The sequence below is a fragment of the Ovis aries genome, chromosome 3, assembly GCF_016772045.2.
Source record: "Ovis aries strain OAR_USU_Benz2616 breed Rambouillet chromosome 3, ARS-UI_Ramb_v3.0, whole genome shotgun sequence".
Classification (NCBI taxonomy): Eukaryota; Metazoa; Chordata; class Mammalia; order Artiodactyla; family Bovidae; genus Ovis; species Ovis aries.
In genome coordinates this window covers 25,793,617-25,820,601 of record NC_056056.1, presented here as the reverse complement: position 1 = coordinate 25,820,601, position 26,985 = coordinate 25,793,617, and the positions used below count along the sequence as shown (strand labels likewise).

The window sequence follows — 26,985 nt, the reverse complement described above, 5'->3', positions numbered from 1 at the left end:
TTTTTATTTTTTTAAACTGTTTCTCACATTAATGAACTTTATTGATTGACAATGAATGTTATTATGATACTTTGTGTCATCTGTTTTGACCAACAAGTATAGTAGTTGTCTGATATTTGGAAGTTAAAAAAAAATTCACTGGTGTTTTTTAAATACAGAAAAATAGAAATTGGAAAACAAAAGTAACTCATAATCTGATTTCCTGACAGTCCCTATTGACATTTTAAAAATAATTAAAAGTAATATATGCACATGGTGAGAAAATTCAAACAGTTCAGAAATGTATGCATTGAAAAGTGAAGCCCTTTGCCCCCATCTCTCTTTCAAAAGTGTGGTAATAGTTTTAACAGTTTCTTACATATATTTTCAGAATGGTTTATATACTTGTACTTTCTTATATTTATTTCTAGAACAGTTTGAAGTTGAGATATAATTCAAGTGTACAATTGAGAGATTTTTGTGCAGCCATAACCATTATCTCAGTCCCAAGCATTTTTGTCACACCAGAAGGAAAACTGCCCATGAGCAGTTGTTCCCTCATTCCTCCCCACCCTCAGCCTCTGGCAACCACTACTCTATTTTTGGATTTGTCTTTATGGATTAGTTTACTCTGGATACTTCATATCAGTTCAGTCGCTCAGTCATGTCCGACTGTTTGCAACCCAGTGAATCGCAGCACGCCGGGCCTCCCTGTCCATCACCAACTCCCGGAGTTCACTCAAACTCACGTCCATTGAGTCGGTGATGTCATCCAGCCATCTCATCCTCTGTCGTCCCCTTCTCCTCCTGCCCCCAATCCCTCCCAGCATCAGAATCTTTTCCAATGAGTCAACTCTTCACATGAGGTGGCCAAAGTACTGGAGTTTCAGCTTTAGCATCATTCCTTCCAAAAGAACACCCAGGGCTGATCTCCTTCAGAATGGACTGGTTGGATCTCCTTGCAGTCCAAGGGACTCTTAAGAGTCTTCTCCAACACCACAGCTCAAAAGCAGCAATTCTTCAGCACTCAGCTTTCTTCACAGTCCAACTCTCACATCCGTGCATGACCACAGGAAAAACCATAGCCTTGACTAAACGGACCTTTGGTGGCAAAGTAATGTCTCTGCTTTTGAATATGCTATCTAGGTTGGTCATAACTTTCCTTCCAAGGAGTAAGAGTCTTTTAATTTCATGGCTGCAATCACCATCTGCAGTGATTTTGGAGCCCCAAAAAATGAAATCTGTCACTGTTTCCCCATCTATTTCCCATGAAGTGATGGGACCAAGTGCCATGATCTTAGTTTTCTAAATGTTGAGCTTCAAGCCAACCTTTTCACTCTCCTCTTTCACTTTCATCAAGAGGCTTTTTAGCTCCTTTTCACTTTCTGCCATAAGGGTGGTATCATCTGCATATCTCAGGTGATTGATATTTCCCCTGGCAATCTTGATTCCAGCTTGTGCTTCTACGAGCCCAGCGTTTCTCATGATTTACTCTGCATAGAAGTTAAATAAGCAGGGTGACAGTATACAGCCTTCACGTACTCCTTTTGCTCTTTGGAACCAGTCTGTTGTTCCATGTCCAGTTCTAACTGTTGCTTCCTGACCTGCATATATGAGTTATATAAATGCATCCATTTGTGTCCAGCTTCTTCCACTTAGCATAATGTTTCAAAGTTCATCCATTTGTGCTGTGTATAAGTATGCATATGGTTTCTATGTCTTGCTTTTTGTCTCAATATTATATCTTGGGCAGGGCTTCCCTGGTGGCTCAGTGGTAAAGAATCTGCCTCCTATGCATGAGACACGGGTTCAGTCCCTAGGTTAGGAAGATCCCCTGGAGTCGGAAATTGCAACCCACTCCAATATTCTTTCCTGGGAAATCCCATTGACAGAGGAGCCTGGTGAGCTCCAGTCCATGGGGTCGCAAAAGAGTCAAACGTGATTTAGCGACTAAACAGCAACAATTAAATCTTGGAGATTGTTCCATATCAGCACATGTAAAGCTGCCCTGTAATATGTGCTTGACCAGTTCCTGTTGATGGACAGAGACATTGTCTGTAGTTTTCTCTTAATATAGCAGCGCTGCAGTGAAAACACACGTGTGTGTCTTGGCACACTTTTGAAAGTATGTGCATAGCTTAAATTCTAAATAGTGAAAATGCTGAGTCAAAGGATATGTGGATTTTAAAATAATAGTCATTATCATTGTTTTATTAACATACAATTTATGGGCCAATTTAAAATATTTAATAACATTAAATAATTATTATTTCTAGTACTTCATAACGTTAAATGAGCCTTAATATTTGTTAAAAGAAATAATTTACTATTTAAAATTTCTTTGATTTACATAAATTGATCACTTAATAGCAGTTGCCAAATGACTACAGAATGATTGATTTCCCTAATGCCCTCTCATACTATGAAGATATGAAGAATGCTTTTCTGTGCCCCCATCAACTCAGCACTGGCAGATTCCCGTTGATGAAAGATTGCCCTGGAAAAGATTTTGTGTCTGGCCCCGTTTTTACCAGAAATATACAAGTACTCTCCTCTTTCTTTCATTTGCTAATTTGTTTATCATTCATTCGACATTTACTGATTGTTTTTTAAATTTTGAAAGTTCCGCCAGGTAGCATGGCTATAATAATAGTACATCAGATTTAAAATGCTGTTATTCTGTATACGAGTAAAAAATAAAAATATTGCTGGTTGAACCATGGACTAGAAGATGATTTTAGAATTCAGAGATATTAAACTGTGGGAAAATATGCTCTTAGTGAAATCTGACGTACACTTTTTATCAGAGAAAAGCTCTTCTTAACTACACAGGTGGTTCTCTTCCACCAGGCACATGCTTTTGGACAACAGGTACTTGGGTCAGTGAGGAGGAAAAAAGATCACTTCTGAAGGCAGGTGCCTCTGCTGGTGTGGAGACCCTTCTGGCTTTGGTATCTGCTGACCTTATCCTCTACCTCTTTTCATTGTCCTTCTCTCTTCCCCTTTCTCTCCCCACACATTCATAGTGTTTATTGACCACCACAAATGTGGGAGTCTGTTTCTCGCTTTATGTATTTCTTTTCATGTTCTCCTCCAGTTGCTGCAGCTGGTGAAAACTTCAGAGAACACACATCAGTTGTCTCTTCTCCCAGACTTGCTCTTATGTTCCCATAGCGCTGTGGACATGCAGTGCAGCGTCCTGTTCACATTTCAGTGTTATCGTTTATTTCCTGACGCTTGGGCTTTTTGTTTAATTTCTTCATGCCTTAATTCTTTTTCTGCCTCTGCTTATCACTGTGCACAGTGCCTTTCATAGGTAGATCATAAGTACTTATTAATGAAATAAGTAAAATTTAATTCCAGTTTAAACGATGTTTTTTGAAATCTCCATGTTTCCATGTTATGAATTACTTGTTTAGGAGTAGAGAACTGGTTTAACTGCATAAGGTTTGGCAAAACTCTGTTACAAGTAAGGCTTTCTTTGTAAAGATCTAAATATTTGTAATATTCAGAAGTAGATTTAAAGTATTTTTTCACCCCCTGTTCTATTAAGTGACTTGGAGGATGAAATTGAAAATAAGAAAGCCCAGATATTAAATCTTCAGCAACATCTGTCTGCCCTTGAAAAGGATATTAAATGCAATGAAGAACTTCTCAGAAGGTACCAACTGCATTATAAAGAGTTAAAGGTAAGAAAACATCATTTTATTTTCTCAGCTTAATCATTTGCTAGTTACTTTTAAGGTCTTACCATGCACTGAGTTAGATGAGTAGTTCTCAGATTTTTTGGGCCTCAAGCCCCTTTACAGTCTTAAAAGAGCCCTTATCTGTATGGGTTTATCAGTATTCCTATTATTAAAAATTAAAGCAACATTTAAGAATATTTATTAACTAATTTAAAAATAACAAGTACATTATGTGTTAACATAAATAACGTTTTTTTGGCAAATAGCTAGTTTCCAAAGCGAGAAAGATTTAGTAAAATGATTGACATTTTTTATAGTTTTCTAAATCTCTGATATCTGGTGTAATAAAATTCACCTAACCTGTCATATCAGCTTCTATAATCAGTCTGTTGCAGTATTGCTTATTATAGTTATAAACCTCCTGTACACTTAGAAGAAATTGATAGTAAAAGTGATCTAAAAAAATAATGCCTTAATGTTTTTATGAAAATAGTTTTTTACCTAATGGACCCTCTGAATGAGTCTCTGAGACTCCCAGGAGATACTGGGATTGGACTTTAAGAACCATTGGGATAATCATTCTAGCACTTTAGATTGGATGTTTCAAGAAAACACTGTCTCTGTGGACGCAACACTGTCATACTGTCATACTGTCTTCATTTTAAATGCTAAAACGGAATACTTCTATCTGCTTTGTATGAGAGTTGATTAGCAATAGTGGTAATTGATACAGACTTTATATATAATTTTCTTTGGTTCTTTTAATACTAATGTGTCTTTAACTGTGGAATCCTTCTCTAATATAAAGCAGAGTAGAATTTTGTTGATTAATATATCCTTTCCAGGGTTTTTGTTTCTATTTTTCATTTTTATGTTACTAAAATCTAAATACTTTTTTTTTTTTTTTCAAAAGATGAAAATAAGGAAAAGTATTTCTGAAATTCGGGAACTTGAGAATATAGAAGAACACCAGTCTGTAGATATTGCAACCTTGGTAAGATTGTTTTCCTCAACTTAAATGTAATGTAAAAGACAAAACTATTACTTAGGTTAAGAGAATCTAGTCTCAGATTTTTAAAAATAAACTTTTTGAGGCTACTTTTTATGAGTGCTATCTCCATTTACAAATAAGTTAGAAACTTCCTGGTGTATGGCCTTCAAATTCCTTAATATTTTATACATATAACTTCCATGTATTGTAATTGGTTTTGTCTTCTTATGCATGTAATAAATCTTTGTCAGAGCTTGTTTATCTAAACAGTAACTGTTCAAACTACCTAGCATAGTATTTTTCATAATTAATCAGTACCAGTATTAGTGATATCATTTATTCAGTTGCAGTTGGTCTCTTTGAACTGTTTTCCTTTTTCGGAGTTTAATGGTTTTTATTCACCCCATATTTGTTCTCCTAGGCATCTTTTTATGACATTCAGCTTAACTCCCCAAGTTACGATAATCAGTGAATTAAATCAATTGCGAGTCTTGTTAAAATGAATCAGTATTTATTTACCTGATTCATTCAGAGTAAATCAGTATTTACTCTGTACCAGGCATCATGTTAAATGCTGAGGGACACAGCAGTAAACAAAACAGATCAAGTCACTGCACTGATGGAGCTTTACTCCAATAAGAATTTGTCTCCAATTTGTATTAGTAATTTGGTTTTCCCCTTAGTGTTTTTCTGCTTTAATTCCTATTGTTGATAGACTCAATTTCTTAAAGGTATATGTCTTATTTATTTTTGTTCAGTCAGCATCTGATACATTGTCTGGCATAAGGTATATATTTATATATACTATATTTTGAAGGAAAAAGTGAGTAATAGAATAAAAGTTATCCCCTTTGATTATGACCTCAAGCACAATAAAATAGTTTGTCTTCTAAATGTAATCCTTTTCTATTTTTTTAACCTATATTCTTCTACTTTCTAATTTACCAGTAAGAGTATGAAAATATCGTAATGTTCTTTGTATTTGTCTTTAATCTGATTTGCTTGTAGCCTATAGTTTCCCCTTTTCCAGAATTATATATATTCCTGTTGGATAACTTAAGTAGTTGAATTAATTCTATATGCTCTGTAAATGTTGCCAGGAAGATGAAGCTCAAGAAAATAAAGTCAAGATGAAAATGGTTGAGAAAAATATGGAACAACAAAAAGAAAATATGGAACATCTTAAAAGCCTGAAAGTAGAAGCAGAAAACAAGTATGATGAAATTAAACAGAAAATTAATCAGCTCTCAGAGCAAGCAGACCCACTTAAGGTATATATTGTTATTCTGATATATGTGTGTGTGTGCGTGTGTGTGTATTTATTTATTTTTCAGTTTTATGTCTGCAGTATACCTGCTAGAAGGGCTTTCCTGGTAACTCAGCTGGTAAAGAATCTGCCAGCAATGCAGGAAACCCCAGTTCGATTCCTGGGTTGGGAAGATCCGTTGGAGAAGGGATAGGCTACCCACTCCAGTATTCTTGGGCTTCCCTGGTGGCTCAGCTGGTAAAGAATCTTCCGGCAATGTGGGAGACCTGGGTTCAATCCCTGGATTGGGAAGATCCCCTGGAGAAGGGAAAGGCTACCTACTCAAGTAATCTGGCCTGGAGAATTCTATTGATTGTATAGTCCGTGGGGCTGCCAGGGGTGGCAAAGAGTCGGACATAACCTAGCGACTTTCACTTTAACACCTGCTAGATAATATTCTAACAGAATTTATGACTAAATATAAATAAAGCTGTATAAAACTGGGATATGTATACCAACTTTTCATCATTAGATCAATCAGAATAAAATACTCTTCTCACACCTTTACAGAAAATAAATTGCCAAATTTTTCTCCCTCTCCCCCCAAAAGATTACGGCTTGTGTTACCTTTTTATTTTGTGGGATATTTTCTTCTTTTAGATCAGAGACAGGGATATTTATCTGTTTGTTCTGTCTCTGTGCTTATCTGTTCTCTTGTCCTACCTCTCCTCAATAACTCTAGGGTTCAGTTCAGTTCAGTTGCTCAGTTGTATCCGACTCTGTGACCCCATGGACTACCGCACACCAGGCTTCCCTGTCTATCACCAACTCCCAGAGCATACTCAAACTCATGTCCATCAAGTCAGTGATGCCATCCAACCATCTTATCCTCTGTCATCCCCTTCTCCTGCCTTCAGTCTTTCTCAGAATCTGGATCTTTTCCAATGAATGAGTTCTTTGCATCAGGTAGCCAAAGTATTAGAGTATCAGCTTCAGCATCAGTCCTTCCAATGGAATATTCAGGGCTGATTTCCTTTAGGGTGGACTGGTTGGATCTCCTTGCTGTCCAAGGGACTCTCAAGAGTCTTCTCCAACACCACAGTTCAAAAGCATCAATTCTTCGGCATTCGTCTTGGTAGTCCAATTCTCACATCCATACATGACTACTGGAAAAGCCATAGCTTTGACTAGATGGACCTTTGTTGGTAAAGTAATGTCTCTGCTTTTTAGTATGCTATCTAGGTTGGTCATAACTTTTCTTCCAAGGAGCAAGTGTCTTTTCATTTCATGACTGCAGTCACCATCTGCAGTGATTTTGGAGCCCCCCAAAATAAAGTCTGTTTCTATTGTTTCCCCATCTATTTTCTATGAAGTGATGGGACCGGATGCCATGATTTTAGTTTTCTGAATGTTAGGTTTTAAGCCAACTTTTCACTCTCCTCTTTCACTTTCATCAAGAGGCTCTTTAATTTCTTCACTTTCTGCCATAAGGGTGGTGTCATCTGCATATCTAAGGTTGTTGATATTTCTCTCGGCAATCTTGATTCCAGCTTATGCTTCATCCAGCCCTGCATTACTCATGATGTACTCTACATATAAGTTAAATAAGCAGGGCAACAATATACAGCCTTGACATACTCCTTTCCCAATTTGGAACCAGTCTGTCATTCCATGTCCAGTTCTAGCTGTTGCTTCTTGACCTGCATATAGATTTCTCAGGAGGCAGGTCAGGTGGTCTGGTATTCCCGTCTCTTGAAGAATTTTCCACAGTTTGTGGTGATCCACACAGTCAAAGGCTTTGGCATAGTCAATAAAGCAGAAATACATGTAGATGTTTTTCTGGAACTCTCTTGCTTTTTCGATGATCCAACAGATGTTGGGAATTTTATCTCTGCCAAAGAGTTTAATCTTTGAACTCTAAGATTAGTTGATATAAAAGCCAGCTTGAAGTAAAGTGCTACCCACTTCCTACTTACTAACGTATCTGCATTGAACTCTAAGATTAGTTGATATAAAAGCCAGCTTGAAATAAAGTGCTACCCACTTCCTACTTACTAATGTATCTGCATTATATTCCAGCCAGAATTCAGTTGACTTTTTTTGTTTGAAGATACATGCTTTCTGAAACCAAATTAAGGAAATAAAGTTTATTATCAGCAGCTTATTATCTTTCTAATTGAACAGCTCAATTATTCTCAAAGTTTCAGATTTTATTTATAAGACACAGAAGAATCAGTAGTATGTCTTAAAAGGGAAGAGATATGTTGATGATATAACCCTTTTTTGCAGGAAAATTACTTCTTTGACTCAAAATGTATTTAAATATTTTAAAAGTTTAAAAGAACTTGCACACGTATGTGCTTTACTATAATTGTCTCCACTGACAGTTTTAGAAAGTGTGATTTATTAAAGAGAGTTAGAGGAGAAACTGAATAGAAACAATTTTTCCCTATTTGTGCTGACCTCTATATTGTTGCTTTCTATAGAGCTGTGATTTCTGGCTGCCTTGGTAATGGATGTTGTGTTTTTTTGTTTTTTTTTTTTTTCTATTTCAGCTAAGAATTAAAAAAAATTTTAATGTTGTGAGGAAGGAAAACGTATTAAGGATACTATTGAAAAAGACAAATAGAAAGTAGTTACTACAGGAAATTAGAATTAAAAAGACAAAAAGTCTAAGATAAATAAAGATGACAAAATTAATTTTTAAAAGAAAATAGAATAAGAGGAAATAAAATAAGTATGAAAACTGTCAAGAATGGGAGAGACCGAATTCAAAACTCAGGGATTAGAGAAGTGAAGTTAGAACAAAGATGAGACCAAAGAAAATTTTAATTGATGAAGGATTAATTAAAATTGAAATGATAATTTATGCTAAAGTAATATAGAAAAAGAAATAATTAGCACCTGAATTATTCCATGAACTGTAGCCCGCCAGGCTCCTCTGTCCATAGAATTTTCCAGGCAAGATTACTGGAGTGGGTTGCCATTTCCTCCTCCAGGGGATCATCCCCACTCAGGAATCAAACTCATGTCTCCTACACTGGCAGGCAGATTGTTTACCACTGTGCCACCTGGGAAGCCCTGAATTATCCCAAGTTAAGCTGTGTTCTGTTCTTTTAGGGACCTGTAGGCTCAGGCAACTCCTAGAATTGGAAGTCCACAGATAAGTTCAGTAGCAGAATATACATGCAGAAAGCAGTAAGAATTCTTGATCTTAGCTCTTTGCCTTGGTTGCCAGTACGTGAACCCTTCAGTAAACCTGCACACAGTCGTCTAGTAGTCAAGAGGGTTTTCCTTACAGTGTCGCATCCCACTAGCCATCAATAACAGGACCAAGAAGAGTTGGCTAACAGAGGAATTAATTCCTCAGAAGCTGTCATGATGTATTAGCAGCTTCTAGATATAATCTGTTTTCTGTTAGGACATTTGTTCATTTTGTGTCAGAGGAGTGGCGAGAGGTGGAACATGCTGTTCAAATATGTAGTCATTGAAATCTTAGCATAGGGAGTATTTTTCTCACTTTGAATAGTTTATTTTGATTTATCGGTTCAGTTCAGTCGCTCAGTCATGTCCGACCCTGTAACCCCATGAATCGCAGCACGCCAGGCCTCCCTGTCCATCACCAGCTCCCAGAGTTTACTCAAACTCATGTCCATCAAGTCGGTGATGCCCTCCAGCCATCTAATCCTCGGTCATCCCCTTCTCCTCCTGCCCTCAATCCCTCCCAGCATCAGGGTCTTTTCCAGTGAGTCAGCTCTTCGCATGAGGTGACCAAAGTATTGGAGTTTCAGCTTTAGCTACTCAGTCCTTCCAGTGAACACCCAGGACTGATCTCCTATAGAATGGACTGGTTGGATCTCCTTACAGTCCAAGGGACTCTCAAGAGTCTTCTCCAACACAGTTCAAAGGCATCAAGGGTGCTCAGCTTTCTTCACAGTCCAACTCACATCCATACATGACCTCTGGAAAAACCATAGCCTTGATTAGATGGAACTTTGTTGGCAAAGTAATGTCTCTGCTTTTGAATATGCTGTCTAGGTTGGTCATAACTTTCCTTCCAAGGAGTAAGCGTCTTTTAATTTCATGCCAGCAGTCACCATCTGCAGTGATTTTGGAGCCCCAAAAAATAAAGTCTGACACTGCTTCCACTGTTTCCCCATCTGCTTCCCATGAAGTGATGGGAGCAAATGCCATAACCTTAGTTTTCCGAATGTTGAGCTTTAAGCCAACCTTTTCACTCTCCAGACTCCACCGTCCTCCGAGGGGCCGGGGTGGCGCACGGCGTTTCGCGCCATGGTCACTGCCGCTGCGGCCGTCGGGAGGGGGCTACTTGACGGTCGTTGTGTGGGCCATGGCCATGTGCAGTGGTTTTTTTTGTTTGTTTTTTGTTTTAACTTACACTGCAAGCTTAATGCTTTAGTTACATATTAAATTTTTTGTACAGGAAGCAGGATCTACATTAAGAATCATGGTCTGCATTATTAGAGTAGGAGGGCTTCTTGGTTTCTGATAGAGATAATGAGTGTTTATTTCTATTGAGACTGACTGCTTTTGAAAATTCCAAGATCTAATGATTTATAGCTTTCTAAAACCTCATAATTGATGTAATTATAGGAAGCAAGTGGCTATAATACATACTATAGTAATTTATCCAATCTTGTCAGCTAACTAAAATTTGTTATTTAGACATCAAAGAGAATAAAATTTTTCAATGACTCTGTCCCTTCTAGCATCTCAGCCTATTTTTTTTAAAGGCTGAACTTTCTTAACGGTTAGAAGCTCTACAGACATAGGGCTACATCAAAATTTAGTTCTAGATCTAACCCATCCTAGCCCTCACCCCAAAACAGGGTGAGTGTCACTTAAGTGAATTAAATATCTTTAGGTCTCTGTTTCACCATCACCAAAATGAAATGAAAGGAAATACTCTCTTGGTTCCTTTTTTAAAGTTTTAAATTTATTGGTACCCAGGATGTAATTTTATTAAATATTTGAGGACAAATCAAAAGCTACAGTAAGAGAAAGAACCTTAAGTTCTTTTCATTCTGTTTTATAAGTCACGTTTTTCCCTTTCTAAAGTTGCTCTGAGAAAATTAACCAGCACAGATCCATCCTGATATAACTGACCCCTTTGGCTCCATAAAGCTGATTTGATCCCCTAGAGCAAACATGGACATATTTTGAAAGTTTCTATAAACTTTAGAAAATTTAGTGTTGTCAACCATTCTCTTTCGTAAGCCATTCCAATTTCGAACTGTAATATCTCCTACTATGAAAATTGTACCCATTTTCTTTTATTTTCTTCAAAGTAAAGGAGCAGCTTATCTCTATCCTCCATATAATAATATTTTTATTTTTAACAGACCTGTGTTATAAAAACTGTATATCATTAAGTGTCTACCTTGGGTGGTAGTTATTTTTACCAGTGTGAATACCTTGCAGAAAATTGTATTCTTAGGTCAGGAAGTAGTCTATATCTGCTTTTTTATATGAGGTGTAAATAACTTGGAATTTTTAGATACATCACGTGTTCTTTTTCTTTTCGGGATATCTGTAAATCTTCTGTCTTCCTTGATGCTGTTGTTTTGGTTTGTCTTTGTTTCTTTTTCTTTATAACTATGATTCCTGAAGGTAAACATCATCATCATAGGATATATGTCCAGTGTTAGTGGCTCAGTTGTGTCCGACTCTTTGTGACCCCATGGAGTGTAGCCCGCCAGGTTCCTCTGTCCATGGAATTCTCTAGGCAAGAATACTAGACTAGGCTCAAAAAATAGACAAACTCAGCAAAATTTAATTTGGTGGTTCTTAAATCAAGAGCCATTTTAAAAATTGAGATGTAGGGATTCTCGGCCTACTGAAATAAAATCTCCAGAGGTGGAGTTTGGAAATCTATGTTTTTTTAAAACATCCAAATTGATAATAAAGAAAGCAATCTATATATCAGTATTTAAGAAAGCTGCCATAATTTATGGCATTGTACATATATCATCTCTAAATACCAATAAAATCTTTTTACCAGTCTCTACCTCCTTTAAAGAAATTTATATATTATATGCTGCTGCTAAGTCACTTCAGTCATGTGCGACCCCATAGACGGCAGCCCACCAGACTCCCCTGTCCCTGGGATTCTCCAGGCAAGAACACTGGAGTGGGTTGCCCTTTCCTTCTCCAGTGCCTGAAAGTGAAAAATGAAAGTGAAGTTGCTCAGTTGTGTCTGACCCTCAGCGACTCCATGGACTGCGGCTTACCAGGCTCCTCCATCTATGGGATTTTCCTGGCGAAAGTACTGGAGTGGGGTGCCATTGCCTTCTCCGATATATTGTATATACTCTAATAGAAGACAGATTCCCATAACAAGGGAGAATTCCAATAATAGAAGAAAATGTGTTTGGGGCATCATTCATGTATAAAATTATTAGGCAAAATAATCAAAATGTGTACTTGACATTCAGTCTATTAACTTAATTATACATGAACACCACAGAATCACATATACGAAGTGATACGTTTAACATTTAGAAATACTGCTTTGTTTCCATTTACATTTCATGAATTATTTTTTTTAACCTTTCTCATGTGTCTTCAGCATTGGCATCTTTATTGTGGTTAGAGCTATATTTTGAGTAATAAGAATAGTTGAGTGATGCATTTTTCCAATGCTCACAGAAGGATATGAACTCTGAACACTGGCCTCTTCAAGCAGCATAATTCTGTCCACTTTATGACTTGTCAGTTTATACCTAAGCTGGTAATTTTTTAAAGCAATCTTTTCCTTATAGATTATTTTGGTCTTATTTAAACAGGATGAATTAAACCTTGCTGATTCTGAAGTGGATAACCAAAAACGAGGAAAACGGCATTATGAAGACAAGCAGAAAGAACACTTGGATACTTTAAATAAAAAGAAACGAGAACTAGATATGAAAGAAAAAGAGCTAGAGGTTATCCATGATTTTTTAAAACATTTTGTTTACAACCTTAGTCATGATTATTGAAGTGCATTTTCCTTAATGTCATATTTCCAAACAGAGACAAGCTGTCTGATGGATATCTGTTTTCTTTGGAGTAATAGCTGTTTCAGTGAATCAACAGAGGGAAAGACTTAGGGACTCTCAAAATGTGGGGACTTCATAGACCAACACGAAGAGTACTTTACGCAGGACTGCCACAGCCCCTTATCATGCCTCCAAGTGATTTGGAAAATGGCACTCCGTGCTCTGAAATAGTTCCTTACATGCCCAACTTGGCAAGCGCATAGCAGCTTTATGTCAGAAAAATACTCCCCTGCCTCTGAGTTAACTCAGGAGTGAGTTGGGCTACAGTCCAGCTCCTCCTTACTAATAACCCTGGTTGACAGTGGAAAGCGAAAGCCCTATTTTTAGAGAAAAGTAAGTTGAAGGCAACCATGGTTTAACCTAAAAGAGATGGATTCCAGCTTTGTTTTTACATGTCTTAGGAAAATGGTTTCAACTCAGACCCATTGCCTTATTTGTTTAAGATTTAATATACCAATATCATGAATGGAAGTACTATGTGTGCAAGTGCTTTGAGTTTTAAATATTTTACAAACACAAAGATCTTTATGTTTTCAGTACCATTTGGTATTTAGAATCCATCCTAAAAGTCACAGAAAGCTATGTCTGACCTCAGCATCTGGGGTGCCAAACCTTCATAACTTCTACTTGAAATTTGTTTTACTAGGAGGTTATGGAGCTCCTCTAAATTGTTAAAGTTGTGTACACTAATGCAATTTTCTTTTGAAAATTTATGATGACTCTAAACTGTATTCTCAGTATAAAGCTTAGAAAAATAACATTGATATTAAGTGTAATTAAAATACATTTCTTAAATATAAGTTCAGAATTATACTTTGCATATTTTGGTACAAATAGTACAGTGAATTGTTGTATCAAAGACGTTTTAAAGTTAGACGTCTGTTATCTTAGGAGAAAATGTCACAAGCAAGACAAATCTGTCCAGAGCGGATAGAAGTAAAAAAATCTGCCTCAATTCTAGACAAAGAAATTAATAGATTAAGACAGAAGATACAGGCAGAACATGCTAGTTATGGAGATCGAGAGGAAATAATGAAGTAAGTGCTTGCTTTTCTACTTTATGATATTATCCATATATATTAATAAGAAAAAAGATATATATATAAAACCTTAAGTTTGGGTAAAGTGTTTCTATGGCATATGGTTACAGCTTAACTAGTCTTTCATACATGTAATATTAACAATAAATAACTTTTTTCTTTGGAATTATTATAGAACTTATTAAATATATTTGAGATTTTATGTTTCATTGAATAGCATTTATTTGCTTAATATTTTTTTTCATAAAATAGGCAGTATCAAGAGGCAAGAGAAAGCTATCTTGATTTGGATAGCAAAGTAAAGACTTTAAAAAGGTTTATTAAATTACTGGAAGAAATAATGATCCATAGATATAAAACATATCAACAATTTAGAAGGTAAGTGCATTGAAAAATATTACCACATATTATGCATTCTTTGTTTTCAATTCTCCCCTATAAACAATAGAATTAGAAGAACTTTTATGATTCAATTAGAAAAGATGTAGTAGTGCTTGGGACCCTATAATTTAATGAGAGAATTCTAGATTTGAAGGGACTTTTATAAATGAGCTTTTTTAACTTAAACTCCATTAGATGTACCTTACTGGATAACTCATAGATGGCTGTTCAGTCTCTGCTTAAATGGGTCATTTGGAAGCTTATTGGCTCTGAAACAGACTATTTCAGTCTTAGACAGTGGATGTCCTAATGAGAGACAATTTTTTAAGGGCTCTTTATGGGCCCTGTTGAGGCAGGTTCTCAGTTGATTACCCTGATCTCCTAGAACCATGTAGCTCCTTGGATACAGAATCTCTGTTTTGTTCATAGATATATCCCCAGTGCCTGCTGTGGTGCCTGAAATGTAGTAGAAACGTGATGTATATTGTTTGAATAAATGAGTACAGGGTCAGAGACACTGGATCTCATTAGTATACCCAGAAATGTGCAGATTGTCAGGGATCTATTAACCCCAGCTAAAATCACAAGCAACAGAAATAAACCGGAGGACAGTTGATAGGTAGGCTTGGCTCTTGATATACTTGAATCCTAGGCAGCCCTAGTCTTTCCACCTAACCTATTTTCCCGATGGCATCCCCTCAGTAGCATGTTTTTTAACTCTGTTTATACCAAGAACTATTGGAGAAGGAAATAGCAACCCACTCCTTTACTCTTACCTGGAAAATTCCATGGACTTGGGATCCTGGTGGGCTGCAGTCCACGGGCTTATGAAGAGTTGGAAGCAACTGAGCATGCATCCCCAACCAAGAGCTATAGTTTTAAGACTATAGAATTTTTTTAATTTTTGTAAATTTTAAGTTTCCCTAGTATCAGTTCAGTTCAGTTGCTCAGTTGTGTCTGACTCTTTGTGACACCATGAACCACAGCATGCCAGGCCTCCCTGTCCGTCACGAACTCCCAGAGTTTACCCAAACTCTTGTCCATTGAGTCGGTGATGCCATCCAACCATCTCATCCTCTGTCGTCCCCTTCTCCTCCTGCCTTCAATCTTTCCCAGCATCAGGGTCTTTTCAAATGAGTCAGCTCTTCGCATCAGGTGGCCAAAGTATTGGAGTTTCAGCTTCAACATCAGTCCTTCCAGTGAACACCCAGGACCGATCTGCTTTAGGATGGAGTGGTTGGATCTCCTTTGCAGTCCAAGGGACTCTCAAGAGTCTTCTCCAACACCACAGTTCAAAAGCAGCAATTCTTCTGCGCTCAGCTTTCTTTATAGTCCAACTCTCACATCCATACATGACCCTAGAAAAACCATAGCCTTGACTAGATGGACCTTTGTTGGCAAAGTAATGTCTCTGCTTTTTAATATGCTGTCTAGGTTGGTCATAACGTTCCTTCCAAGGATTAAGCGTCTTTTAATTGCATGGCTGCAATCACCATCTGCAGTGAGGGGAAATTCAAATAAAGCCACAATGAGAAATAGGCTTTGCGTGTTTGGCTATATTCCTTAACTAAACAATAGGTTAGTTTTTGAAATGTGTGTTTCAGTTTTATATGCATGTTATTAGGATTTGACTTAAAGAGTTTCTTATTGCATCCTTTTGAGGCAGCTTTTAAGTTTTGTTAGGTAGGACCAGAGCAGTCTTCAGTCAAGGACAAATTTTTTTTCTTACCAGTGAAGCTGTGCTCTTCTGAGTCCTCTGTTGATGCACTGTGAGTTTACTCCACTCGTGCCTGTGGGAATGTGAACTATTCCTGGCTCTGAGTGACCTCGGGGGTTGTTTCTGCTCCTTTTGGGTGTTTCTCTTGCCAGCCTCGGGCAGTATCCCCACACTGCCACTGATAAGAAGGTTGCTTAACCTGGGGATCTCCCAGCCCCTCTGTGGTTCTCTAGAGCTCTCTCAGTGCAGCTCTCTCTTCCCCACACTCTGCTTGTTGAACCGGCGGGCCTGGGCCTCGTCAGACTCCTAAACGGGGCTTCTGGGTGCCACCTGGGTTTTCACTGCCCTTTTACTCTTGTTGCTGTTGTTCAGTCGCTGTCATGTCCAGCTCTTTGCAACCCCATGGACTATAGCACACCAGGCTTCCCTGTCCATCACCATCTCGCAGAGCTTGCTCAAACTCATGTCCATCAAGTCGGTGATGCCATCCAACCGTCTCATCCTCTGTCGTCCCCTTCTCCTACCTTCAATTGTTCCCAGCATCAGGGTCAGTCTTTTCTAATGAATCAGTTCTTTGCATCAGGTGCCCAAAGTATTGGAGCTTCAACTTCAGCCTCAGTGCTTCCAATGAATATTCAGGAGTGATTTCCTTTAGGATTGATTGATTTGATCTCCTTGCTGTCAACAGGACTCTGAAGAGTCTTCTCCAACACCGCAATTCAAAAGCATCAATTCTTTGGTGCTCAGCCTTCATAGTTCAACTCTCACATCCATCCATGACTGCTGGAAAACCGTAGCTTTGACTATACGGACTTTTGTCGGCAAAGTACTGTCTCTGCTTTTTGATAAGCTGTCTAAGTTTATCATAGCCTTTTTTCCAAGGAGCAAGCATCTTTTAATCTCATGGCCTTTTACTCTTAATGTAAAAGTAATTTGTGGCGTCCCTAGGGCTCAGTGTGTTTGTTTGCCATCTTTCAGAGATCAATTTTGACTGGCATTGCCTGCAGTGTCTGATGTCCAGAGTCTGAAAACTCGTTTCATGTATTTTGTCCAGTTTTCTAGTTGTTTCATGCAGAAGAATAAGTCCAAAGCCTATTACTACATCTTTTCCAGAAACAGTAGGATTTGTTTTCTTATTATCTAAAAAATTTGTCTTTATTTTCTGTTAAAGTATTGGTCTTATAATTTATTATCTTGATATGTTTCTTCACCACTGACAAGTTTTACATTGTTTACCTAATCTTGAGAGGACAATAGAGATGGTTAAATTTTTTTAATTGTTTATCTCTTTACACTGGAGAACCTTGTCACTTTATGAGGACAATCTTTTAGATATTCCATAAGTGGACACAGTTGAAAAATGCATATCAGTATTTCAGAAGGAAAGTTAACAGAAAATTCTGAATACCAGCTAGCAATAGTTATTGTGGCAACAAAGGAAAAACTGAAGCTATCAGTATTTTCAAATGTGGAAATGTAATGCAGTTTAGGAAGGGAATTGGGAGGGAAAAGAATGAAATACAGTTATTCTAAAGAAAGGAGCCTTAAGTTCTTTAGGAACAAAGACTTTAGGAAAAATAGCCGGTTACCTATCGCCCAGATTTTATTTTCTAATTAACACTCCCCACCAAAAGGAATCAAGGCTCCTTGGAGAAGTGGTTAATAATATGGAGCTGAGCAGGGAAGGTATAGATGCCAGAAACATAAGAAAGTGCTCCCCAAAATGTAGAGTCATGATGAAAGGACATAGGCATCTTGAAAGAGGCTCCCAGTGGCAAACTGTGGGATGATTTGAGGACCACAATAAACAAGAACAGTAATAGATGGTGGGGCTTCCTTGGTGGCTCCATGGTAAAGAATCCACCTGCCAGGGCAGGAGACTCGAGTTTGATCCCTGGATTAGGAAGATCCCCCGGAGAAGGAAATGGCAACCCACTGCACTATTCTTGCCTGGGAAGTCCCATGAACAGAGGAGCCTGGCAGGCTACAGTCCACGTGGTCACAAAAAGTTGGACACAACTTAGTAACAACAAATGAATGGTAACCCAGTGAATAAAATAGCAATCAGACTGCATCCTTATTAAAAAGAGTGTAAATAAATTATTGAGGAAGAAGGGAAAGGTCTCCCTGACAGCAGGATGCCATCTGATAAATAAGTGGAGTTTGTGTTGTGTGAAGCAGTGTGTAAGGTACTGCAGATACGTGACTGAGAGATTGCCCTCGCCATTTTTGCTACTATAAGGTTAGGAGGAGCCGAGCTAATAAATAGGCCATTTACCACTATCTTAATACTGCTAAAGTTTAATCCTCAAGGGCATGATTTATGTCTTCTGTGTTAGGGTGATATCTTGTATTCATATGGACTGACTGTAATACAATGGATTTTATTCTGTGTGGGACATTTTTATTCATCTTACAGATGTTTTATTTATTATAAAATGAAATGAATTGATAAAAACATGGAGACATAAATATAAAGACAAGGAGAAAATCGCCTAAAATTTTACGTATTTAAATGGGCACCAATGTTAACACCCTGGCGTATTTTCATCTGGTCTTACATGCTAGTTTAAAGCTCATGCTGAATCTACAGTTCTCTAAAATGTTGTAATCTTTTTAATGTGCCCAATGTCTTTTTTCAAGGTGTTTGACTTTACGATGTAAATTGTACTTTGACAACTTATTATCTCAGCGGGCCTATTGTGGAAAAATGAATTTTGACCACAAGAATGAAACCCTTACTATATCAGTAAGTATCTTAACTCTTTGCATGTTACTCGTTAGAAGGATAACCTGCTTCATTTCTTTTTCTGGGCAGGGGGCTTCATTTCTTTTGATGATAGGTTGATCTGTTGTCATAGGAAACAAAAGAACTTATTTTTAAGTTAAAGATAGTTTTTGCTAAAGTGTTAAAAATTAATTCTACTGACTAAAGCTGCTGTTGTAGCTCTTTCCCTTCCCCCTTGTGGACAACCAAATTATTTTCTTATGGTGATAATTAAGGAATTTTGTTTTCAGTGGTAAATGTTTACCATCTCTTCTCACTCCACTGGCTCCTTTTTAAAATTCATGCAGCATGTTAAATTTTGTGGGACATTATAGAAAGTCTGTAATTATTTTCAAAAGCAGTTTAACCACTAGATGTCACTAGAAATCAAGTAACAAAAGTAAAAACAAATATTTCTTGGCACTTAGAAATATTTGACAAAAAGAAACAAGACAATCTGGTTAACAGTAGCATCAAAAACAATAAAATACCTAGGAATAAATTAACCAAAGAAGTGAAAGATCTATACAGTGAAAAGTGTAAGACACTGACGAAAGAAATTGGCAGAGACACAAATAAACGGAAAGATAACCTTTATACATGAATCAGAAGAGCTGATATTGTTAAAATGTCTCTTCCATCCAAAGCTGTCTATAGATTCAGTGCAATCCCTGTCTAAATTCCAAAGGCATTGTTCACAAAGAGAAAAAACAGTCATAAAATTTGAATGGAACCAGATAAGATAGTAGCTAAAGCAATGTGGAGAAGAAAGAACAGTCTGAAAGCATCACATTTCCTGATTTCAGGCTGTGTTGCAAATATATAGTAGCCAAAACAGTAACCAAAATAGACATATAGACCAGTGGAACTGAATTCTATGTTCTTGAACTGTGTATTCTTGGCTCCTTTATCAAATATTAGTTTTCTGTATTTGCATGGGTTTATTTCAGGGCTCTCAAATTCTATTCCATTGGTCTATTTGTCTATTTTTATGCCAGCACTTATACTGTATGTATATTTGAAAGTTGCTTAGACATAGATCTCAAAAATTCTTGCCACTGAAAGAAAAAAAATGGCAACCGTGTGAGTTGATGGACATGTTCACCTTATTGTGGTGATAATTATTTTGCAATATATATGTTTGTGTTGTGTCCTATACCTCAAAGTTATACAATGTTAAATGTCAGTTTTATCTCAATGAAACTGGGTGGAGGCAATAACGGTTTTCATTTCCCTAATATTAGTACTCTTATTAAGCTTTTGGAATTTTGGTATGTTAGACCTGGTTAAGGGGAGAAAATGTTTTCAATTAAATTTCTCACAGTAAAACAGACGCCACTGTTATACAGCTTATATTTTTACTTAAAATATTTTAAATGGAATAGATGTCATTTCCAAGTCACTGATTTTGTTGCTCGTCTTCATCTTTACTATAAATTCATCCTTTTTAAATGAGTAGCCAACCACTTCTGTAAAGAAATTAATCTGACTTTTTTCTGCATTTTGTTTTTTGTTGCCTCCTTCAAGGTTCAGCCTGGAGAAGGAAACAAAGCTGCTTTCAATGACATGCGGGCCTTATCTGGCGGTGAACGTTCTTTTTCCACGGTTTGCTTCATTCTTTCTCTGTGGTCCATCGCTGAATCTCCTTTCAGATGCCTGGATGAGTTTGATGTCTACATGGTAGTGTTAACTTCTAAATTCTCTAGTTTTTCTCTTTTTTTAGTGGTGGTTTGAAATGTATATTTTGAAAGGAAACTATTCGTTTGTTAGTTCTTCTCAACAGAAAAGATCCTGCTCTGACAGTTCTGTCTGTGATAACTGGTAGGGAAGAGCTAAAGAATCCCAGTTCTTCCCCTTGCTAACACACCACACTGACGGGCCCCATCCGGGACTTGTGCTCTTTTCCCTCGTTTATTATGATAAGCAGTTCACCACCCTTGCTGTGACCTTCGCACCACTGTTGTCTCCTTTCCTGTTCAGCCACACTTTTCAAAAGAACAACCTCTATAATGTGAGGAGCAAGAACATTGGACTTTGAAGTTAAAAAACGTAACATTGAGGCCTGCCTCTGTCACCAGTTACCCAGGTGACTGTGGACTCAGTATCTATCCTCTTCAGGCCTCAGTTTCTTCATCTATAAAATAAGATCCTCAGCCTTTCCTCCCTCATAGGGTTAGAGTGAGGCTCCAGTGAGGTCTGCCTCACTGTGGTTCAGTGAGGTTCATAGTAAGCCTCTCACTTCAGCTGTTCATCCTTCATTGTTCACTAAACCCACTGCAATCTGGGTTTGGACTGCAGTACTGCAGCGGAACTTGTTTAGCAAAGATCGTAAATGAACGTTAATTCTTTGAAGTATTTGTACCACAGACTGAGCCTCCATCTCTTAAGCTGTGTCTTACAGGTTTCCACACTCCTTTTTTTCTCAACGTGCCAGTCTGTCCCCATCACCCCAGTTCACGTGCCCTTAAATGTTTAAGGTCTTTGTTTTTTATAGTGGTGTGAGTTTCCCTGGATATCATGTTCTGCCTACTCCTCCACCTGGCACACACACACGCACACGCACACACACGCACACTCCAGTACCTACATTTGCTGCTGTTACTGCTAAGTCATGTCATTCATGTCTGACTCTGTGCAGCCCTATGGACAGCAGCCCTCCAGGCTCCTCTGTCCACAGGATTCTCCTACATTGGATTCCTACCAAATCTAAGTATGTCGTCTGACATCTCTCTTGCCCCCAGTGGGACCTCATCTAGTGAACAACCTACATCCCAAACTCAGCATGTCTGAGACTAAATTGGTTTTCCACTCAAAGCTTTTCTTTTCTTAAGTTCCTTTCCTTGATTATTGACAAATTGCCATTACCAACCCAACACCTGACTGCGGCACCAGTGATTTATCTGATTCTTCTTTGCTTGTTACACATGAAGTCTGACCTCCGTCTCCATTTCTCCCTAGCCTCTGCTCCTTCTGTCACCTCTTCTGTCCTCAGCTCTTGGTCACTGTCTTCGTTTCCTGTCCAGACTTCCAGACTTCAGTCCTGTTCCTTCTCACTTTCTCCTCACCATCTTGGCAGGTTTCTGTTTCTAAAATGAATCTAATTGTGATCACTCCCTTGTTTAAAAGTCTTTGGTTTAATTCTGTAGGGTGACTTTGAGACCCTTTATGATACTGTCTGTATCCATCTACTTTTTCAGCTGGACTAAGCTGTTTGTGATTTTCCAAACACTGTGCCCTTCTTCCTTGTATGTCACACTCTGACTCATCTTTCAAGACTTGGTTTGGATGTCACCTTTATGTAGCCTCCATACCACCACCCTGCAGACAGGATTAGGGACTTCTCAGTTTCCTCAGCACCACCTTATATCAACTCATGCAGTTGTATATTTTTATATTTTATAGTACATAACGTTCACCCACATGGTGCTAGTGGTAGAGAATCTGTCTGCCAATGCAGGAGATGCTAGTGACAGGTTTGATCCCTGGGTTGGGAGCATCCCCTGGAGTAAGAAATGGCACCCCACTACAGTATTCTTGCCTGGAAAATTCCATGGGCAAGAGCCTCATATTATACACATTTTATTATTATGTATTATATTCATTTAGCTTTCATTTTGTTGCATTCTCCTATTTTCATGTCTGAATCACTCACCAAATTATTTTTTAAGTTATCAGCCATGTCTTACTCATATTTCTACCTCTTAATGCCTAGTCCATAATTAGGATTTTAGAAAATGCTTAGTTACAAATAAGAATTCATATTTGCAAACCACGTTAGTGGGTATTTTTTCTATGCTGGCATTGCTGAAGATTAAGAAATTCCTTTGAGATTTGGATTCAAAGCTGATTCACAAGTCATAGATGATGCTTGCTCTTTCCATACAGTATTTTTGCCAGAATGCCATTATGCAGTCTTATCACGCATATTATTTTTCATATTCTGAATAATTTCTCGTTCAGAAACTTATAGGTTTTTAATTGGAGTGACATTTTGCCTTGTTGAAATTATTCAGAAAAATGTACCCAAGTTTGGAGAACCAGTCTAAAGGAAATGAACAAATATTTCTTGGTGCATTGGCAGCTTTGTTATTAAACGATAGACTTCCCTCCAGGCATTGTGTTGAAAGGACAGTATTCAGTTTGGGCAAGCCCTGGTTACTTTTGTACCTTAAGTTAGACTACAGATATGCCCAATGGAAGAATTTTTAGGATAAGAGTCACTGAGCAGTATAGCCAGGATGCTGGGCCCTTGCCTGCCCTCCATAGTCCAGTTTCTAAACCTCCATACTATATGGCCACGTGTGGTTTCATTTGCTTGTGTTTTCATATTTCCGGAGTTTTCACGAAAGAGGAGAGATACTTTCATTTTTATTGTTTTTTATTATTTAATTCAGAAGATGTAAACACAAAGTTTAATTCATTTAGTTTTACAACCTACTATATATAAACAGGCATTTTTTTCCCTATACACTGACATGCCATTTAACTTATTTTAAAGATTCAATTGAGAAGTTAGTCTATAAATTCGAACTTATTACTATTGTACAAATTGTAGAAGGTGATGAGGATGGAGTTTTTAAAACACCTTAATCATTGAGGGAAAATTTAAGAGATTTAATAAGTTTGAATCTGGTCACTTTTGATACCATTCTCCTCACTATTACTGTAGAAATTAGATTAACTTTGCAACAGCTAGTTTTGACTATTTTCTGATTATTTTAATTGTTAACTATATTGGAGGCAAGGAGCTATACTTAAAAAGACTATAGAAATTCCTAAAAGATATATACATTCAGTTATTTTCCCTAATAATTTAGATACTGGGTTTCACAGTATATAAGAGTTGCTTGACATTGTAGATAAGATAACGGATGATCCTTAGATAAAAATCCAAGGGTGTGTAAAATCCAAGGCTGCTTCCCCAAGAATATAATTGACACGGCAGCAGCTCTAACTTCTGCCTCTGTTCTCTAGGATATGGTTAACCGGAGGATTGCAATGGACATGATACTCAAGATGGCGGATTCCCAGCGCTTCAGACAGTTTATCCTGCTTACCCCTCAAAGCATGAGGTAATTTAAAAATTTCTTCTCTGAATATGTATATGTATATATATGTCAAATATATAAAAGGAAGAAATCCTTTATATTCTTAATTTTTTAATGCAAATGCATAAGTGACCAATAAAAATAAACCCCTAAACTCATTCTAGAGATTGAAGGTAGTTTTTCCTTATTAGATTTTTAAAATACTGTTTGTGTTATCTTCCTTCCATAATAGAGGAGGTTTTATTTGAATGTATTTACTTTTTAGTATTTCTGTCTTGAATCTGCTCTTCTGTGGTTATCAGGAACCAACTAATATAAAGTAATTTTAGTAACTTACTTAGACAAAAGAAATAATTCATAGTCTCCCTAATCTTAAATCTTTTTCTGGTGACTTACAAGTCTTTCTGAATAAAGAATGCTACTTCGCTGTCAATCAGCATTTATTAGGTACCTGCATGGTGTCAGGCTCTGTGTCACTTAAAGTTGATATTCTTTCTCTAAAATGGTCACTTGATCATTTGGGGATTTAAGTTTATGACAGGAAATATTCAGGTGACTCCTTCCTGGCTAGATAAGAAGAGTAAGAGAATTAGATGTTATACAAATCTCCTTCATTTTCTTTTTCCTCCAAAGTGAAAACTCATGGCATTAATCAGGAAGTTAATTTTGAAAATGAAAATTTATTTCCTTTTTGTAAATTATATTTCTCCTAGAATTTCAGATATCAGACTTATATCCCCTCCCCCATTAGCAGCCATTTGACTTATATTTTCATGAGGTAGTATTAGCAGTTTTTTTAATGTGAAAAAGTTTACTTGGAAATTGGAGTAATTAATTTTGCTTCTTTTAGTTCACTTCCATCAAGTAAACTGATTAGAATTCTTCGAATGTCTGATCCTGAAAGAGGACAAACTACATTGCCTTTCCGACCTGTATCTCAAGAAGACGACGACGACCGGAGTTGATTTGTGACTTAATATGCCATGTCCTCATGTTGAAAGACATGTAAAGGGAAAAAACATCCAGGACTATTTAAAGTAAAATGAAACAAGGTATTCTAAAATAAAAGAAACTCCTTTATGTATCTGACAGTATGTATTACAGAACATGTAAATAAGCCTAGAAGAACAGCCACAACCAGTGATTTAAAATTACAGTTATTTTACTTTGAGAAAATCCAATTTCATAGTACTGGTTTTAAATCTTTTTGTTTTTTATTTTAACCATCTACTTTTATAGATTCTTTTTCAGAAGTTTCAAATTTTGTACATATGTACATATACATATCTGTTAAGTTTGGGTTCATTTCTATAGTATTTTGTAAGAATTAAAATAAACATTTGAGCATCTGGTTATATTTAGTTTTGCTTTTCCAGGATATTACATTATTCTCATGGAAGGGGGTAGGGCTGTGGTCAGGGACCAGCGTCCAGTAGATTTATTGTCTGTTTTGTGCATATTAACGAGGAAAGACCTACATAGGACCATAGAAACCTTGGTGACACCCTCTGCATAGGTCACTGTTAATCCTGGAGCTGCGACTACAGATCTGGACTATAGTTCTAATTACTGTGTTTCATCACATTTAAGATGCTATTAAGGCACTTTCTCGGAGCACTAAAGCACTGCCAACTCTGACACAGTGCCTTTCCCTCAGTCCTTGACCATCAGCCATCCAGCTAAATGTCCAATCTGTGTCAGAAGTGAAGTTGCTCAGTCGTGTCCGACTCTTTGCGACCCCATGGACTGTGAGCCTATGAGGCTCCTCCATCCATGGGATTTTCCAGGCAAGAGTGCTGGAGTGGATTGCCATTTCCTTCTCCAGGGGATCTTCCCGACCCAGGAATCAAACCTGGGTCTCCCGTGTTGCAGGCAGACGCTTTACCGTCTGAGCCACCAGGGAAGCCTCAAACCGGGTTACAACCCACTTGTGCACCCTGACCTCCAGTGTGCTTGCTTTCTTTAGAGTCCCTCGGTTTGCAGTCCAAAGCCTCTCGAGCTCTGGCTCAGCTGAGAGGACGCAGGTCAGAGGGACTCTGCAGACTAGGCTGAGAAGAAGGGCTGGGGAAACAGCCTCAGGCAGCTCCCCCTGGAGCAGAGAAGCGACCAAAGTCAATGGCCCGGCTGCTGGGGGCGGGGTGGGGTAGAGCAGCTGTCAGTTGTGAGACACATCCTGATTTAGAGTTGTTAAGAAGTGTGCTGCTTAGAATGATAAAATAACAGCCTGTTGTAAGCAATTGTGTTTATGAATGCTTTTTTTTTTTTTTTTTAAGAAAACATGAGTAGAACTCCTGTTTGTATTCTCATGTTTGATACTAGGATTAGTGCTAACCTTTTTAAAAAGATGTGCATATGCAACAAGAATTCCCTCTATTGCTAGCAGTAAATATTTATGAAGTTGAAGTATTTTAAGAAGAAGGCAATATTTTAAAAGCAGCGACACTTCTGTAGTTACTGAGAAAATTTGGATTTTGTTTTGGGTGAGGGGAGGGAGTCGAATTTAGTCCTAAGCAGAGATCAATTGGTAAATGAGATGTTCAAAACTGTGCTTTTGTAATCTTAAGAATTTGCGGAAGGAGGAAACATGCTGAATGTTTTAAACATCCCCCCACTACCAAGACAAAGTCTGATTTTTTTTTAAAGTTACATTTATAATTCATTTGTATCAAAACTATTTTAACATACATGTGCTTTTTCAAATAAAAAAAAGTAGAATATACCAAATGCATAAACTTTTATCAGCTACACAGCTTCAGTGTCTTGAGTCTTTGTGGTCATTTTTTAACGTTGTGGTTCTTAATACAAAATGGGAAAACTCCTTAGGTATCCAGGCATCTCTTGTTGAGCTGAAGATTTTTCATTGCTTTGGCCTCACAGAGTTTTGGTTTCAACTATCATCAGTGAAAATATTTTTCAATTAATATTCTAATTAATGGTAATATTAATTAGAATAAAAAGAAATTTTTTTAAAAAATATGTGTAACTTCTAAAAATAAAACTTTATATATATTCAAAGTCATGTTTCTATGATTTGGGGAAGATGTTATAATTGACAAAATCAAGCCTCTTTGT

General features: G+C 37.4%; 1 protein-coding gene across 2 annotated transcripts in view; it reads left to right on the top strand.

Moving 5' to 3' along the window:
- SMC6 (structural maintenance of chromosomes 6) overlaps window positions 1-26,662 on the top strand; it is a 72,202-nt gene extending 45,540 nt beyond the window's left edge. For both annotated transcript variants that reach the window (XM_042245804.2, XM_004005698.6), the window contains 10 exons: window positions 3,533-3,668; window positions 4,579-4,659; window positions 5,757-5,927; window positions 12,709-12,846; window positions 13,852-13,997; window positions 14,253-14,378; window positions 18,742-18,847; window positions 20,393-20,545; window positions 23,840-23,937; window positions 24,764-26,662. In XM_042245804.2, coding sequence (XP_042101738.1) covers window positions 3,533-3,668; window positions 4,579-4,659; window positions 5,757-5,927; window positions 12,709-12,846; window positions 13,852-13,997; window positions 14,253-14,378; window positions 18,742-18,847; window positions 20,393-20,545; window positions 23,840-23,937; window positions 24,764-24,878 — 1,270 coding nt within the window. In that variant the 3' untranslated portion in view covers window positions 24,879-26,662. The remainder of the gene's footprint in view (window positions 1-3,532; window positions 3,669-4,578; window positions 4,660-5,756; window positions 5,928-12,708; window positions 12,847-13,851; window positions 13,998-14,252; window positions 14,379-18,741; window positions 18,848-20,392; window positions 20,546-23,839; window positions 23,938-24,763) is intronic.
- Window positions 26,663-26,985: the final 323 nt, after the last annotated feature.